Raw genomic sequence first — 16912 nt, forward strand, 5'->3', positions numbered from 1 at the left:
GTAGGGAAAAGAAAGAGAGAACTACTTACCTGTGTTAGTAAAAAGCTAACAGAGCAAACACAAAAAGACCATTTGTCATAAGATTTGAGTTTCTCTTTTACCCTATGTCTTGGGATTATAAGATGAAAATTACTTATCCTTGTGACAAATTATTTTACAAATATAGAAATATATTAAAATACATACATATATATATACATATATATCAAAAATGGAATTTTGCACTATGTATAATGGTGTTGGAAACGTAGATGTGACATGCAGGTCCTATGCTATCCTGTGTTGGGAAAGAATATGTTATTTCAAATTGTTTTAAAATATAACTTAAATACTGTAATATTTCAGTGTTGGAGCTGTGATTGTTAGTTTTAAATATTATTTCATGTAAACAGTATTTATATCCATTATCTGAATTAAGACAGTCTGCAAAAGTTGATTCTTCTGTCTCACCTTTTTCCTGTGTTTGTTGCTGTTTTGCTAATTGTCCACGTCCATTGTAAGGACATCTGTTCCCAGCCTACTGGGATTGTGTTGCTCATAAAATGCTTGGATGCTGTTTCCAGTCACAGGAAATTAAAGAAATTAAAACTGATTATCATGAGGAAAAGAAATTCGAAGTCGCCTGCAGCAGGCTGCTAGTTGGGTGTTATTGCCTGTGGGCCAGGGAAGGTTAGAGACCATGGCACTGGAATATACGCACCTGTTTCTATGGTTACTTGTGTCTGGTTTTATTGGAGTGTTTATTACAGGAAAGTAATGACTCATATTACACAGTGGGGCTTTTTGCACCATTTTTGCATTAACATATTAGAAAATCAAGGGCATTTAAATTACTTGGTGAAAGTACATAAGCAGTATTTCTAAAATAAAAATGGTATTTATTCTAACCAGTCAAGGGGTCATGGGAGTTTTTAGTGAGAAGTCATTCTGGGGCATGCATTGAAGTAGGTGTCCATATAATACTTAGTGACTACCATGGTGATCAAAATTTAACCTAAAAGTTACTGAGAAAAACTATACTGCACGCTGACTTTCATAGTGTAGCTAGAAATTGCTCTTTCAATATACAGACCAATTAGATGAACAAAAATTATGTTTTGGTAATGTTATTTTTTTTCCTCTCTAATAGCACTTTCAAGGATTACTTTCTTGTTATTCTTCATGAAAGCAGCTATTATTGAGGGATATTTTTAGTGTATTACTTCATATCAGAATAAAATGACACATATACTGGGAAAGCAGTGAAACCAACATATTGGATAACACATTACGTTTTCAGGTAGCAAGAGAGGGAAATTCATTCCTAATGTACCTTTCTGTATTGAAATTTGCATTTTCCAGGAAGTTTGCTATAATTAAAAAATTCTGTTTTATTTTATTTTGTTCCCATGCCATCTCTCTTAATTTGAGAGGATCAAACAAGACATGAAGATAAACAGATCTTAATGATATCCAAATCCCTGTTGAAGGGAATAAGAACATTTCTGTGCAGCTGTATTTTCATAAAAATGGTGAAATTTGTGTGGGATTTTTAAGGGAGTAAGATGAATGTAAAATTGGATTTCAGAGTATTGTTTTCTCCACCACTAATATAAATACAGCTTTCTTACAGCTATACTAGGATTTTTCTTTCAATAAACTTTTCCTGGTCTCGGTAGTATAAAATGTATTCTTCAGTTTTTTATAATGCTAATTACCAAATAATACAATCCTCTTTCTGTAAAGTGGCTCCTTCTTATGTATTCCAACCCTCATCATTGTGGCTTTTTTTCCTGTTGAATGAGAGCTTTTAATGTCAATCATAAATCTGAGTTTTGTCATGTTAGATGAAACTGTTTGCCTATCAAATCTCCCTGTTCAGCCTCCAGGCAATATTTGATACTTCAAAGTAAAAGCTTTCACCTTGAAACATTTGGATCCCAATCTGCCCATTGCATCCACCATAAACACTGGAGCTAGGCAAGGGCAGAATACTGCTGGACAAAGCGCAGCACTGTTTGCTTCACATCACTTCTGCGGGGCTGCAGTTTACTTCCAAGCGTGAGCAGATATCCATGCATGTGGAACTAGATGTAGAACGAGTCAAGCCCAAGAAAGCGGCATTTGGAGGAGATTGGCTTAGATGCTCACAACCAGGGAACAGTCTGGGTTGGAAGGAACCTGAAGAGATGGTGTGGACCAACCTCTTGCTCAAAGCAGGGATCAGAGTTGATTAGTCAGGGTCCTATGAAGCTGAGTCTTAAATATTTCTAGCAAAAGACATGTTGGCATTTCTCTGGGCAGCGTGATCAGATGTTTAACTATTCTCACAGTGGCGATATTTTTCCTGTGCGCTTCCTGGAAGCAGTGAGTGCAGTTCCATGTAGGGGAATCCTATTAATCCTCCTCCTGCTCAACCACTTTTAGATTTGCTGAACCCTTTAGATGTCATGGGGAGCTGAGTCAGCTAGTAAGGCAATACCTGGGGCACTGCATACAGATGGCTAATGAGCAGATGGAGTGGGAAATGAAATTTAGGCTTTCAGTGCAGTAACCCGTAAAATCTCTGCAGGGCATGTTGTCACGCAGCTACAATGGTAAGGTGGTGTATCAAGAGAGCAGCAATGTGATACAGCAGCAAAGCTCCCTTTCCCAAGGGTTTAGGACTCATATTTCTGTTGGGAATTAGCATCTCTCCTCTATGGACTAGATATGAAGAGTGTGCCTGGAGGGTCTGTATAGTGGTGAATCCAAAATACTTGATACTCAGTTGAACTGAGATGCTCTACAATGTTGTGGGTGACACAGGTGGTGTGTTGTAGCATTCCTTTCCATTGTTCTGTGGAAATGGTTATTCCCTTCGATAGTTTTGTACTTGATGAAGTGACTGCAACACTTTGATGCTTGTCTCTGGTTTGGGTTTGTTTGGGGGTTTTTTTGTGTTGTTTTCTTTTTGTTTGTTTTGTGGGGGTTGTTTGTTTGTTTAACTTAGCAGTTTTGGTTTAAAACACTGGTTTTTAACTCTTACTAATTCCTCCACCCATTTTTTTACAGAAAACACTGTTATAGGATTTTTAGCATTTCCTTTCTTGTCTGTCTGAAAGTCTTGAGTTTTGCTTCACAGCCAGAATTGTTTCTTCCTTTACAGTCTTTTTGGCGTTTGGTTGTTTGGTTTTTTCTGTTAAAAACAGCATATGAAATGGTGAATACTATAGCTTAATACCCTCCCATTATGATATGAAACATTAAATACTAAATTTGGTGTAGTTAATTACATAAATTAATAAAAATCTAGTGTGCCTTAAAAACAGGTTTGAGACTGTTCTTTAGTGAATAGTTCTTTAGCTTTGTATCGTCATTGGTGTTTCCTAAAACAATCTGAAAATCTCAACAAATTCAGTTCAAAATAAATTTTTGTAGTATTTGCAAAGGATGAAGTAGTGGTTCTGCAGTGATTATAGGAAGTTTTTTGTAATGATCAATTGGAACTATGTGTGTTGTGTGTCTGTAGTATGTATGGCATCACTCTCTAACCCAAAGGACTAGCAAGGGTTGTGTTTCATTTTATTAATTAAAACAGAGTAATTTTGGGTTTTGTGCTGTAATATCTAATGGTTTTTTAAATGTTTTTCTAGCATAGAATACAAGATTCCTCTCCATATTATAGTATATGTTAGGAAAAAGATAAATTATGTACTATGTGATGTGCTACTTAAACATCTGATGGTGGAGCAGTTTGGTACAATGCACAAATTGAACTTGTTTAATTCAGTGATGATAAAGTGATATTATACTCATTGTAGCCATTCAGAGTTAAGTTTTACACAGAAATTCTAATTCTGTTGGCTTTTTCAAATCAATTGCTGTTATGTGAGTATATTTTAAATAAGTTCTTTTGTTATGAATGAAGATACTTTATGATAAAGAAAATGAGAAGCTGTGTCATTCCCACACACATATATTGTTTATTTTTTTTCCCCTAATACAGACTTTTTAAGAAAATGTATGTTGGTTTATTTTGAAGTGATCCTATCACTGTTGTAGAGGACTAAATTAGAGGTGATCACCCATTTTAAAAGAAGTCAGCTTTTCTTCAGTTATTAGCATGGTCCTAACTAAGCAATTCACAATTTCCTTTGTTTCCTCCTAAGGTTTGACACATGAGGACATTAGCGAAATAATTTTATTTTGAGGGATGAAAAAGGAGAATTTAGAACAGAAGTCAGACATAGGTTTTCTTCTTGATTGGGCCATATTTCTTCATTGGCTTTACTGTGTGAGTAAAATACTGAAAGCATTTGTCAGGTTGGGGTCTGAACTGGATTGTCCATATTGTTCTGCTGCTAAGCAGACTATAAACTGCGGGTTTTTAAGGAAATAGGGTAAGTTTGAAGTTGAGCCAAAAACATAAGGAATGTATGCATACTCTGTGACCAGGTAGGAGATGCATACCATCTGTGTGTGTATAGGTATCTGCATATGCAAGGACAGAGAGAGGTTAGGAAAGGTGCTCCCTTGAGCTCTGATTTAATTTTGTGTCCTACTCAGACTTCTGTGCCAAGCAGTGTTTGTGTGGAGTCAGGGAGTGGGGGAGGGAAGGTTGGTTTCCCTAACTCAGCTGTGCTCTCTCTTATAGCTTGCTTTTTCTGTGTTATAATGAGCATTGCATCTGGAGGAAAAAAAATATGCTCCCAAATTCTGATTCCCTCTATTCCTTCCATTTCCTCCTGTGCTTTTTTGTTGCTCCTAAAATCTCCATAAATGTCAGCCTCCACACTTTAATGCTTGTTTGTAGAGCTACACAAAGTAGCCCACAGGATAATCTGAAGGGTGTACCAGAGTTTTGGATCTGCTTTATTTACCACTACCAGCGCATGTAGGATCCAGTGATCATGACAGAATGGCTCAGTAGCTTGTTGTTACGGAGCTTGCTGGTCTCTTTGCATTCTTTCAGATATCCTGTTTATCAGAGACTGTGAGGAAAAGTGGGAGACTAAGGGTCTAATGAGAGAGCCAACACTACAGGAGTCCTTTCCAAATGATGGTAAATCTGATTTTTCAGGGCAGATATATTACTTCTTTCATTTAGCTTTCAGACAGAGTCAGCTGGAAAGAGGCAGGAGGGAAGGGTTGAGAGAACAGGTTGTAGTCAGGGATGACAGAGAAACAGAGATTCCTGAAGGCAAGAAGGGAGGCAGAGGAGGCTGTTCATTTGCAGGCATTTGCTGTTCATCCCAAGGTGTTCCTGAGGTGTTAAGAGACAAGCAGGGCAGAAATGACCTAGGGAATGTCTATGCTATCATCTAGCTAAGCTATCTACCTTACCACAGAGATACTGAAATTGCTTGAGAAAATTAGCAGACATAATCAATCTTTAAGCAGATTGCTTTATGCAATTTGGATGTTAATTTCACAGACTGTTTTGTTTTCAGCAGAGTTGATAATGAAATAAGCATTTATTAAAGAATTGCAGTCCATCTAGTCATCCCTTCTGGTACAACTCAAACTGTAATGGCTCTCATGGAGAGACTGCCCCAGGTGTTATTAGTTCTGTCTGTGGTTCTTTCTGTGTTTTGTACTGACTCACATTTTCAGTGTGTTAGGTCTTAATTTTTTTTTTCCTGTGAACTTGTATAATGATTGTTCAGGGCACCTAATATTGGCAATAGGTGTTTTGTCTTTAATGTGCTCAGCGCAATTGAGAAAGTGGATCTTCTGGCACCTTGTGGTGCTTTATTTTGGAGAAGTGGCAAATGATTTTGTTGTCTAGATAGGCTGTAAGTCATGTTGCTGGAGAAGCTTTCAGGACTTGCTGTGCACAACAAGAATCCACTATCCACTGTAGGCAGTAGGAAGTCAGCAACTTTAATGACTTTAAGATATTTTGATTAGTCTCTGCATAAGGCTTCTTGTCTACAGTACTAATCCTTCATGTTCTGGAATAGTGCATTCAGAAAAAAATACCAAATGAAACTTCCTCAATAATTCTCAGATTTCAGCAGACACAATGAAAAAATGGTGTGGGGTTAACACACTGCAATACTTCAGCTACTTTAGGTACAATGTCACCAGAGGTATTTAAATGTCATTTATGCGTATTCCTTTCCAAGTCTAAGAACAAGCTGCCATTGACCATGAGTGTAGTATTTCAGCCCAAAGAATTTTTTTTCAAATGTGAATGAAACTCACTGTTCATTTCTATTAATATGTAAGTTCTAGCCTGTATTTAGCCAGAACTAGATTTTTCATGGAAGTAGCAGGTATATTCTGATTTTTGCATTAAGCAGAATGTGGTCCTGCCTTAAGAATGCTTCCAACAGCAACTAACATCCAATATGTCAGTACACAGTATGAAAGCATTAAAGATTCCCCACCACATCCACTGCCAGACAAAAGGCAAACAGGATTTAGCCAAAAAGGCAAATAGGATTTAGCCAAAGCCTCTCTACATGTAAAGTGGAAAGCGCCAGGACCTCCCCTAAAAGTAGTCTTTTTTTCAGTATTGAGTAGTTCAGGTGCTCTGAGTTTCTGTGGGTGATCCACTGAAAGCCACCCTTACTGGGAGGGTGAAGCAGTGGAAGCAGGCCTGGTGTGAGAGAGAGCAGTGAGGTGGTGCAGCAGCCTAACTGGTGAGAAGACTGGAAAGGGTCATGACATCTTCCTTTGTAAGGAGAAAACAGCAAAGCTGCTTCAATCATACCATACCTATTGTGGAGAGAAAAAGCAGTTTCTAAAAAAAGATTTGGCTTTCAGTGAGAACTTGGTGGGTTATTCACAGGGGAGTGAATATAGGAACTCCTGCACAAGTTCATGCTCAGATCTGTACAGAACAGCTCAGGGAAGACTTTTTGTTTAGACAAAAGGTGCTTAAGAGAAGAAAAGTAATTTTCAAGGAGTTCTTCAGCAAGAGAAAGACCAATCAGCATTTTTGTTCAGAGCCACAATTGAAGGACTCAAGTTGCATGTTGATACAAATCTCATTGGAGATTTGCTCCAGAGTAAGAGATTCAGAGTGTGAGTAGCTAATCTCTGTAGAGAAATAGCATATTTCTGCTTCACAGGTACTGAACATAAGAACTAAATAGCTGAGTTCTCTCAGCCCTGAGTGAAGAGTTACTGAGTAGCTCAGTTTACTCAGGGAACTAAGTCTACTTTCTTCAGGAAGGACGGGCAAAAAGTATGATGCAAAAGTTCCTGTTCTGTTTCTTCCCTGATTTGCAGTCTTCCCCCTCTTAGTTCTTGAATTGAGAACTGTAACATCTTTAGGTGTTAGAAAATCCTTGGCTGAAATTCTCTGTCCTTTATTTCTGATATGAAAATCACTTACTGTATTTTCCTGATACGCTAACAGTTCACTTCTGCCCTGAATAATTTTAAGCAACAGAAATAAATATTTAAAAAATATTTTGTCTCTGTTTACACAATATATCATGCTGTCACCTACTGCAAGGAATGATAAATCATTTTTAGGATAGTGTATGTCATTGAAAATATTAGATTAAAACAAAACATCTTGTCTGTGCTTTTAGAATCAATGATAATGCTGAGACATTTAAAAACAAATATTGAAATAATTATAACTGAGATACGGAAAAATGTTTATAAAGCCAGGAATCACATATTAGGCCAAGTCCAATAACGGCTTCAAGACTCTTGAGGCATGACAATAATTTTTTCCCTCAATTATACCTGTGAAAAGTGGATGTCAAGCATTGTCATATGTACCTGGAAGATCACTTAACAGAAGAGGACCCAAAGAATGTATGAGGCAGGGAAGGCTGTATTAAATCTGTTGTGAGAAACTTCATTTGAAAAGCTGTGATTTTGTGCCCCGAGATGCATTGTCATTGTCTCTGCATATGTTTCTACATGAATAGGATATCCACTTTCCTTAGGCATCTTTTTGTCTAGTCTCCCTTTCAACAAGCTTCATCTCTCTATATGTGCATTTGTTCCCCAAATTCCTCTGTGCTCCACGAGATCCACAAAACTATCTAATGCTTAGCCATAATCTATCTAATAAATGTAGATATTTTTCAGTTCAGTGTTTGAAGTGTCTGGCATTAGCAGCCCAACAAAGAAGTGTTCTTATAGCTTGCAGTAGAGGGCCTGTGTCACATGTTGTCAGGAATGGTGTGAAACATGAGGATATTGAAGCATGCAAACTGGAACAGAGGTTGAGAATAGTGTTGTATAAAGGAAACTGAGCTTGGATGCAGAATTCTCTACGCTGCCTTTTAGGAGTGATCTCTGGATTGGACTGACACAAAACCATGCTTAGATGTTGTTACAGTGGTTACTATCAAGTGTTTTTGAAATAGCAAGGCTTCTCCAGAGCATGGAAAATGACTGAAAACTTATGAAAAAATGGGTGTAAAATGATACTGATTTAATTGAAGCTGTTCAACAGTATTCAAATAATTGAATGGCACAACAGATTGCTAGATTGCTAGCATTTTGCACTTACCTTCCTGTGTAAGTATTTTGTAATAGGCAATACAACGGAAAAGTACAGAGTTCATTTTGTGTGTTTTTTGATTTACAGCAAAGTCTTTGTAAGTTCTTTTTGAAACAAACTTAGGATTATTGCACAAGAATGAAGTTAGTATTTATTCATCCACAAGATGTGTATATGTGCTTCTAGCATATTCTAATCCAGATACTAGGCTTTTGGAGTCTTTCAAAAGTGACCTCTTAAAAATACACAGGGAAGACTTCTTCTTCTCCTTCCAAGAGCTCTTGCTTATGATATTTGTAAATTCTGACAGTAAACAAAAATTAACCTCTTAGCATTCCTTTCTTGTAGGGTGATAGCTCCTACGTAAAGGATCGTTGGTGTGTGTTTGATGGATTCATGGTCTTTTGTCTTTGGGTGTCACTGGTTTTACAGGTAATCATTTCACTTCCTTTTACAATGAATAGTTCCTTAATTGTGAAAAATACATGGCACAACCAAATAAATGTGAGTTGTGGAAGTAGAGTTGTACATGGATCAAATTGTTTTTAAAAAACTGTGCTGAATTAAACAGGTTTATAATTGCACATTGCAGCATATCCACATTAGTAGTAGACTTTATCTTGATTATTTTTTCTTATTTAAAATGAAGTTTGTTAACATAAACCCTGTGCAGTCAGAAGGAGAAAGAGGATCTTCAGAGAGACATTTCTCTCTTACTCCACATGACAGTTGTGCTCATTTCCTTCCAGTGAGTCTAGCAGGATGCCATGGTGACTAGGTCAGGCACCTAGAAGAATTATTCCAATGGTAGATGTTTGCCATTCTGTAAGTAATGATATAGTGAGTGGAGTGATTTCATGCAATATCACTCACACCTAAAAAACATTTTCCAAAATTCATATTAAAGCATGATGAAAAAAAAATACATTTGGAAACAGTTTGATAAATTTTTATAAAGAAGGGAACTTGGACATTTTGCAAAAAAATCACAGTGTTAAGGTGTAGGTCAAATTTTGTCCTACAAATCAATCAGTCCTTAACTGTACCTGGTTTTCTGGGTAAGAACAGGTTGAAAACTCTGACACTGAGCTTAAAGTAGCATAAGGATTGTAAAAGTTCTCTAGTGATTGCTGTTCGGCACTTACACATTTCTTACAAATTTAAGACACATTGTAATTTTCTGCTTGTTACACAGGGGAGACTTTGGTACACCTTGTACACGTGCAGAATGAAGTTTGATCATACAGATAAGCACCGCACATTACCCAGTTCATGCATTGCCAGGTTCCCCTTCCATTTTCTTAGTACTTTGAGCAAACATTAAATCAAGCAGTTACTCTCCAAGAGTGAGAGACAAGGATTAAAACAAGACATTTGCACCCAATCATTCAGCTAAATACTCTTTATGGAGTGCATAACCTGTCAGTGTACTGAGGAAATGGTTCCCTGTTCTGTGCCTTGGCTGAAATTTATGTTGTAAGTGGAGTCTAGGAGAAGATGATGTACAGTTTTGTCATGCACTTGGAATTAAATGGAGAATTTATAATCATGTTGCAACTCATTAGGCAATCTGTGTACATGTACTTTTATATAATAGTAAAAACCTTAGTGCTGTACAACATTAACAGATACTGATTTTCATATTTGGAAATAGATATTAATAACTTCTAACAACATTGTGGGAAACGTTTGGGGTAGGACTAGCACAGAAACAGGCAGATGGCACAAGCTTGCACGGTCTTCTTGAGCGTGTTGAGACTCAGACATTATGAACATGAGCAGCTTATATTTTGTTAATTTCATGAGGGTAATTTAGAAGTGGATTGAAGTATTTACAAAAACTTTTCTTTTAAAAAAATATGGTACACATAAACTATAAAATAAACTAAGAAAAGATTGAAAATGAAAATAAAAAACATGTATAGTATTAATACTTTTAAAGCTCTATAAATGAGCATGGGTGCAGGACAGGGTCATCACGACAAACTACTGATTCTTTTCTTTGTAGGTGTTTGAAATAGCTGAAATAGTTGACCAAATGTCACCTTGGGGCATGTTACGGATTCCACGACCGCTCATTATGATTCGAGCATTCCGGATATATTTTCGTTTTGAGCTGCCAAGAACTAGGATAACAAATATCTTGAAGTAAGTAAGGCAGTTGTCTGAAAAATAACAGAGCTTATTTCAGTTTTGACTTAGAAGACTGACTATGTAGTCAGTCAGTGACCCTTCATGCTTAATGGGCATTTTCCCTCCTGAGTTTTAGTTCTGGCCAAAAAATTCTTGCTATTTTCCATATTTAAGGAATCATCAGGTTTTATAGAAAATGATCTGAACTTTCAAATATTAAATAAATTTTAACAAATTTCGCTAGTAACTGTAGCCAGCAATTTTCAACCAATGGTAGTAAATTCTGTTCCATTAATATGGCCATTTAATAATCAAGGTGAATACCCTTAGTAGGATAATATTTGTAAATAACAGTACATGAGCACATGCTCTAACCATTCCAGTTACGATTGTGCATATATTGGTGTGTATACAGAGATGCAAACACATGTAAGTGTGTTTGGTACAGCATGTAATGGCAAAAAACATGTCATGGTAAAGTGAAAGAGTTTTTTGGTCTTTATTCACTATCAAGTTTATTTCATTACCATATCTTGTCTGTATAAGTTGTTAAATAGTATTTTACAGAAGCTAGATTTTATGCGTTTTATTTGGGTATTTTTGTTCCACCCTTTGCCATTTTCAGGTGGTTTAATTACCCTAACTTAAGGGTTTAGAAAAAATCACAGCCCCCTTTTCTGTTTGTGCACAGAGCGAGAGAACAGTTTTAAGGACAAATTTTCTGCAGCATGAAATACTGCTCTCTTTGCATGAGCATATTTTCTATTTTAGAGCTTTTCAGAGGAGACTTCACATTGCCTGTGCTTTCAGTGACCTGTTTATCTTTTTGCCAGGCGTTCTGGAGAGCAAATATGGAGCGTTTCAATTTTCCTTCTGTTCTTTCTTCTCCTGTATGGGATCCTGGGAGTGCAGATGTTTGGAACTTTTACATACCATTGTGTGACTGATGACACACAGCCAGGGTGAGTTCACCTGTGCAGGCATGATGTGGGCCTGTTCTTTCTTTGCATATGTTTTATTTTAGTTGCCATCAGTAGATGTAAAATGGACTTAATAGATTAAAAGCAGTCCAGCAAAATACACTAACGCAAATTGGGGAAACAAAAATAGTAAGAATTATGAAAAATACAAGTTTTAACCGTGACAGAGAGATTACAATTTGTGGCACTTGGCTGTAGTCTGACTTACGGGACTGAGTGACTGTGTGTATTGGGTGGGGCAGGGAGGTGAGAGAGCAGGAAAGCATAAGGGATTTTTAAGAAGAGCATTGCCACTGGTGGCTGATCTGGGTCACTGATGATTCATCAGCTTTTGCACTCTTCTGTCTTTTCCTAGAATGTCTTTATATGGGGCCAGACCTAAAGAACCCGTAGAATCATAGAATCACAGAGTAGTTTGGGCTGGAGGGGACCTTTAAAGGTCATCTAGTCCAACCTCCCTGCAATGAGCAGGGACATCCTCAAGTAGATCATGTTACTCAGAGCCCCTGTCTAACCTGACCTTGCATATTTCCAGGGATGGGGCATCTACCACCTCTCTGGGCAACCTCTTCCAGTATCTCAGGCCCTTTCAGAAATAAGAGTTCTCTGGGACCTGATGCTACGGTTCAAAGATCCTTTTTTCCCAGCCTTGGCAAAATACCGATGATCAATATTTTACACTGGTAATCGGGTATACGTCACGTTCTTGATTCAACATGTACTTAACCACAAGATTACCTCGAAAGTACAATATAGCCTCTTGAGTCACTGAGATGGCTCATAAAATCACAGATAACATGCTTACCTGTCCTGTTGAATTGGGAGCTTGACTGTGTCCTTGACTACCATTACATTGTGAGAGTCTATTGCATCTATTTCTTTGTTTGGTCCCTGTTCCTTTGCATAGGGAGATGTTGGCTCTGGAGTTGTGGCCTTTGTTTTAGTCAAATTAGATCCTTTTATTCCTGTATTGAATTTGTCAGAACATAAAATTAATAGAGTAAGTATTGTAAGAAAGCAAAACACCAATTAATCTGCTACTGAGCTGAATAAAATATCTGATCATTGCAAAACTCTGTGTTAAAGCTTTTTCTAAACTAGAACTAAAAACTATCAAGTATAAAATCAGAAGCAGCAGATACAAAAATGTTTATAAAATTATTTGAGAATACGGTATACCAAATACCAAAATATGATGTTTTGTTGAATTAAAAAAAAATTGCTTTGGGGCATTTTCTCAATTATGTAATCAATAATGTAGTAAAATATGGAGCTGATCTTCATATATTTCATGCACATAAGTTCTTTCATTCTAACTTTTCCTCTCTTTTTTAAGAGAAAATCTTTATAGGACAGATGTTTTGACAGTTTCCTGTAGACATGGGGAAAAAGATTCTTTGTAAAAAATTTGCTTGTGGTAATGAGAAGGTCTGTAATTCTGTGAGTTAAAGAATGTTCTTTGGAAGAACAAGAAATGGAATGCACAATGCAGGAAAGATTGCGCATCAAGTACTTGCTTGTGTCACTGAATATAACTGTTCCTTAAAATCAGCAGAAAAAGATGAAATGTGACATAATGATGTTTGCCATATGGAAATTTAAGTTTATAACTTTAAGGCTGGCCATAAATATTTTGGCTAATTTTTCTGCATGTCTTGGGTTGCTCTCTGAATAAGGCATTATTATTATTATTATAAAAAAAAAAAAGGTATACAGAAACCCCTCAATTTTAGGTTTTTGAAAGGCTGGATTACAGGAAAATGTTAGAAGGGACAAATGTCCAGTGTATAAAATAAAATTTAAAACCTGCCTAAATAGGGTTAAAGTTGGAAAAGTCAAGTATGCAGAACTAAGGGAATTTTAGACTTGAGGTTTGAACATCTAGCATTAACTCCTTTTTTTTTCAATATCATCAAGTATATATGGTTTTAGCTGTATAAATATTAGTAATCTAATTTAAGTTACTTCTAAGGTACCTGGGATTGGCACCCTCAGCAAGCAGTTAATCACTTTTGCTATCTCCAAACCAGAGTTATAATTTTAAATGGTTCCTGTGATTGTGTATGATGACTACAGTTACATTGTACACCACTTTTTTCCCTGAAAGTGTTCCCCCATTTATTCTGATGAATGGTGCTCATCCAAAGAACAACATACTTTCTTCTTTGTTTCTTGACATGTGAATGTATACCTCAGTTTTGGCATACTGCTCATTCCTACTCTGAAAATACTGATTTCCTCTTCTTGTCTGTAATATTCACCGTGATATATTGTGGAGACTTACACCTATTTAAATTTTGAGGAATGCGGTGCAGAAGCTCAGGTTGGAGTTACAGTGGGCCTTCTTCATGTAGGTCAAGGCTGACCTTCCTGGAGTTAACTGCAGAATTTATAATTCCCACCATGGGCTAGGAAAATAAATATAGAGAAAGAAATAACAGTTCTGGTGCGAAAAGAGGACAATATGGACAGATATTGGTCCAAAATATAGTTAGAAAGAAGGGGCCATTTCACTTCTGAATCCAGGAAAGTTTATTAGCTGGGATGTAATAGAGTACAAAAGCATGAAAATTGCCTTGCCAAATTTTACTTTTGTTTTTGAGGTTCAGTTTCTCAGCGTTATAGTGAGGGTTAAACATTCCTCTCGGAGGTTGAGTCTGTCTGTCTCTCTTTCAGGTGGCTCAGTTCCAGGCAATGGAGAGTGGCCAAAGTTGGCTGTACTTGTCCTTAAATAACTTTAGTGTTTACTAAGCCATAGCTGTAAATTTTCAGTATTTCTGCAAACCAGATCCCAGGCTCCTAAGTCAAGATTAGAGAAATGAAAAGCATCCAATTAGTGACCACCTGTGAGAACTTTAATTTTAAGTAATTTGCTTCTTATTATGCAGAACTCCACGGCAAGCAGCAAGGGTAAAATCTGATTTTTGTGGTCAAGACTTCATCTATTTCTGACATTTTAGAAATCACTCTTACGTCTACTGCCTTATGAATTATTATTATGAGGGAGTCAAGTGTCTTTGAAAATGGTGTCTTAAAATCTTCCTATTCTTTTTTATTTGAAAGGACATGACATCCTCATCAGGCATTTATTGTCTCTTGACTACTGCAAGTTATCTTTTCATCCTTTTCAATGCCCACACTGCCTGACCACCTGTCTCTCCACCTTCTCAGTCATTTTCTGATGTTAACTCCAACAAACAGAAATACTTAAGTGAGCTAACCATAGTCGGAGTTTTCATTCTGTTTGAGAAATCAGAAGAATCTAACTTGCTTACAAAGGCTGAAAAGTTTACTGTTGTTTGATAAGTCCTTTTTTCCTTCATTCTTACAATCATCTTCCCTGTAGGGAACATTGTCTTCTTCTTAGATGATTTTATTACTCTATTCCCTCATGATTATGACTTACCTTTTTTCAACTATGCTGTAAAAACTTTTTCCTGATGATATCTCCAACCAATATATCTTTTTCTGTCAAGAATTGGTATATTACATGGATTTACTTAGTATGGATCTTCTCTAGTTGCTTGAAAGATGGTATGTTTGGAATGTAATCTATGTATAATCCAATTATCTTGATAATAATATTAATATATAAATAATAATATATGAGTCTATATATTATAAACAGTTTGGCAGGATTTTTTTTTTTATATCTGAGATTAATTTCAGGGATGAAATTAATTAAGGTGAAAAAAGTTGTGTTCCTAGATCTACTGTAATTTACTCTTGGTAACCCCCAGTATACAAAAGGAACTTTCACAAGGACAGGAGAGAGAAATTTTTTCCAAATCATTGCTGTAGCTACTTAGTGCTTTCTTTACTCCCAAGATACGTTTGGCTACACAAGAATGATTTCAAAGTGCATAATCAGTGTATATTTATTCCACAACAGAAAATTTTCCTTTTGTAAATCTCAGTCTGCACTGGAGCTAGGAGAGAGGAAGCTTCATAAACAGAGAAAATGCTAATCTTGCCTATTTCTTTTCCCAAAGTAATTTTTTAAGGTGCTTTTTTTTTTTTTTTGAACACTTTTGATAAGGTATAGTCTGAATACTTCTGTAGACCCATCTGCCTTGTCACCATGGCAGTCAATTTAAAATCCTTCTTTGCAAGGTTTCTTGTTTAAAGCAGGAGATGCCCAGGAAAACAGATAAAAAAATAATTACTGAGTAATGGAAAGATCTAAGAGGTTCCTGGTCATATTTCCATGTGTCTGTGGATAGGCCACGAAAATGTCAGAAAACAACTTCAAAGACTCTGAAGCTGAAAGTTCACCACAATATCTAATAGAGAAAATAAATACGATTAAAAAGAACAAAAGGAATTTGAGATACTGTCTTACATCAGCAGTGGGAAAGTAGAATGAGTAATCGGGTTTCTGAGACAGGGAAGAAATCAAAGACCAAGCTTGAAAAATCAATGTAACAGGACTTCTTTAACAGAGCACATTAATTTATTGATTTTAGTGAACAACCAGATCTGCTTTAATATTGTCTTTGGGATTTATTCACACTGTCTCTTATTGGTAACATGTCTCTAGTATAAACTCCTCAAGGACAAGAGAATGGAAAAAATCTTACTTTTCCAGGCCTGATGTTGTTTATAAAACCCCAACAGACCCTGACCAAAACCAATTAAAATACAGCATCAGTCAAAAAGTGAAGTCATGCAGTTTAAATGCAATCCTGTCAGAAGAGTGGAAGATAGTGCTAATGTGGTGACCAGTACTGGTGCTCAGGGGAAAGAACCTTCAGGAGCTGGACTCTCATCACTTTCAGAGGGCATGTGATTTCTGAGCAGAAATCCTATTTTTTATTAGAATTGTTATACAGATAGTTATTCCAAGTTAGTATGCTTCTGATTCATTTAACACAGATTTTACAGTGTTTTTGTTTATCCAGCTCAGTTTTAAACAAAAAGGTGATCTTTTAGTGATGGTCTAGGATAGAATGAGAGAACCCAATTACCTCAGCTCCTGGTGGCTCAGTAATGACTTATGCTTGTCTGTATTAAGATTTGGAGCCATTTAGCTTTACACAGTTGTCTGTCTCAGTGCAGACGTCAAAATTGATTGAATTTCTTCTCAGCCGGTCAACCTTTATGGGGCTTTTTTGAGAGTAAGTCCTTTTGAGTAAGCTGGAGTGGATGTTATAGATTATTGGGAAATTGGCTCACTATATATACAAAATTTAAATAACATAACTACCTAATCTCCTCTCTGCTGTAAGGAAAGTTTATATTTAGCCACCACAAGATTTTTTACCCGGTAATCGCTCTACTGAGATAAGGCCTGGTGGGTAGTGAGCTTTCCACAGAAACCTGCAGGAGACCATGATGCTGGAACTCAGAACATCCTCCAGTG

At 36.6% G+C, this 16912-nt stretch overlaps 1 protein-coding gene across 5 annotated transcripts in view; it reads left to right on the forward strand.

The window, feature by feature from the left end:
* The window catches only part of NALCN (sodium leak channel, non-selective), a 238893-nt gene that overhangs the window by 21896 nt on the left and 200085 nt on the right, over positions 1–16912 (forward strand). For 4 of the 5 annotated variants that reach the window (XM_017733360.1, XM_017733412.1, XM_008633570.2 and 1 more), the window contains 3 exons: positions 8786–8869; positions 10446–10585; positions 11404–11532. In XM_017733360.1, coding sequence (XP_017588849.1) covers positions 8786–8869; positions 10446–10585; positions 11404–11532 — 353 coding nt within the window. Of the gene's footprint in view, positions 1–8785; positions 8870–10445; positions 10586–11403; positions 11533–16912 lie in introns of those variants that run through there. The other variant, XM_017733506.1, reaches the window with a different exon arrangement.

Source organism: Corvus brachyrhynchos, unplaced genomic scaffold (genome assembly GCF_000691975.1).
Source record: "Corvus brachyrhynchos isolate BGI_N302 unplaced genomic scaffold, ASM69197v1 scaffold1120, whole genome shotgun sequence".
NCBI lineage: Eukaryota > Metazoa > Chordata > Aves > Passeriformes > Corvidae > Corvus > Corvus brachyrhynchos.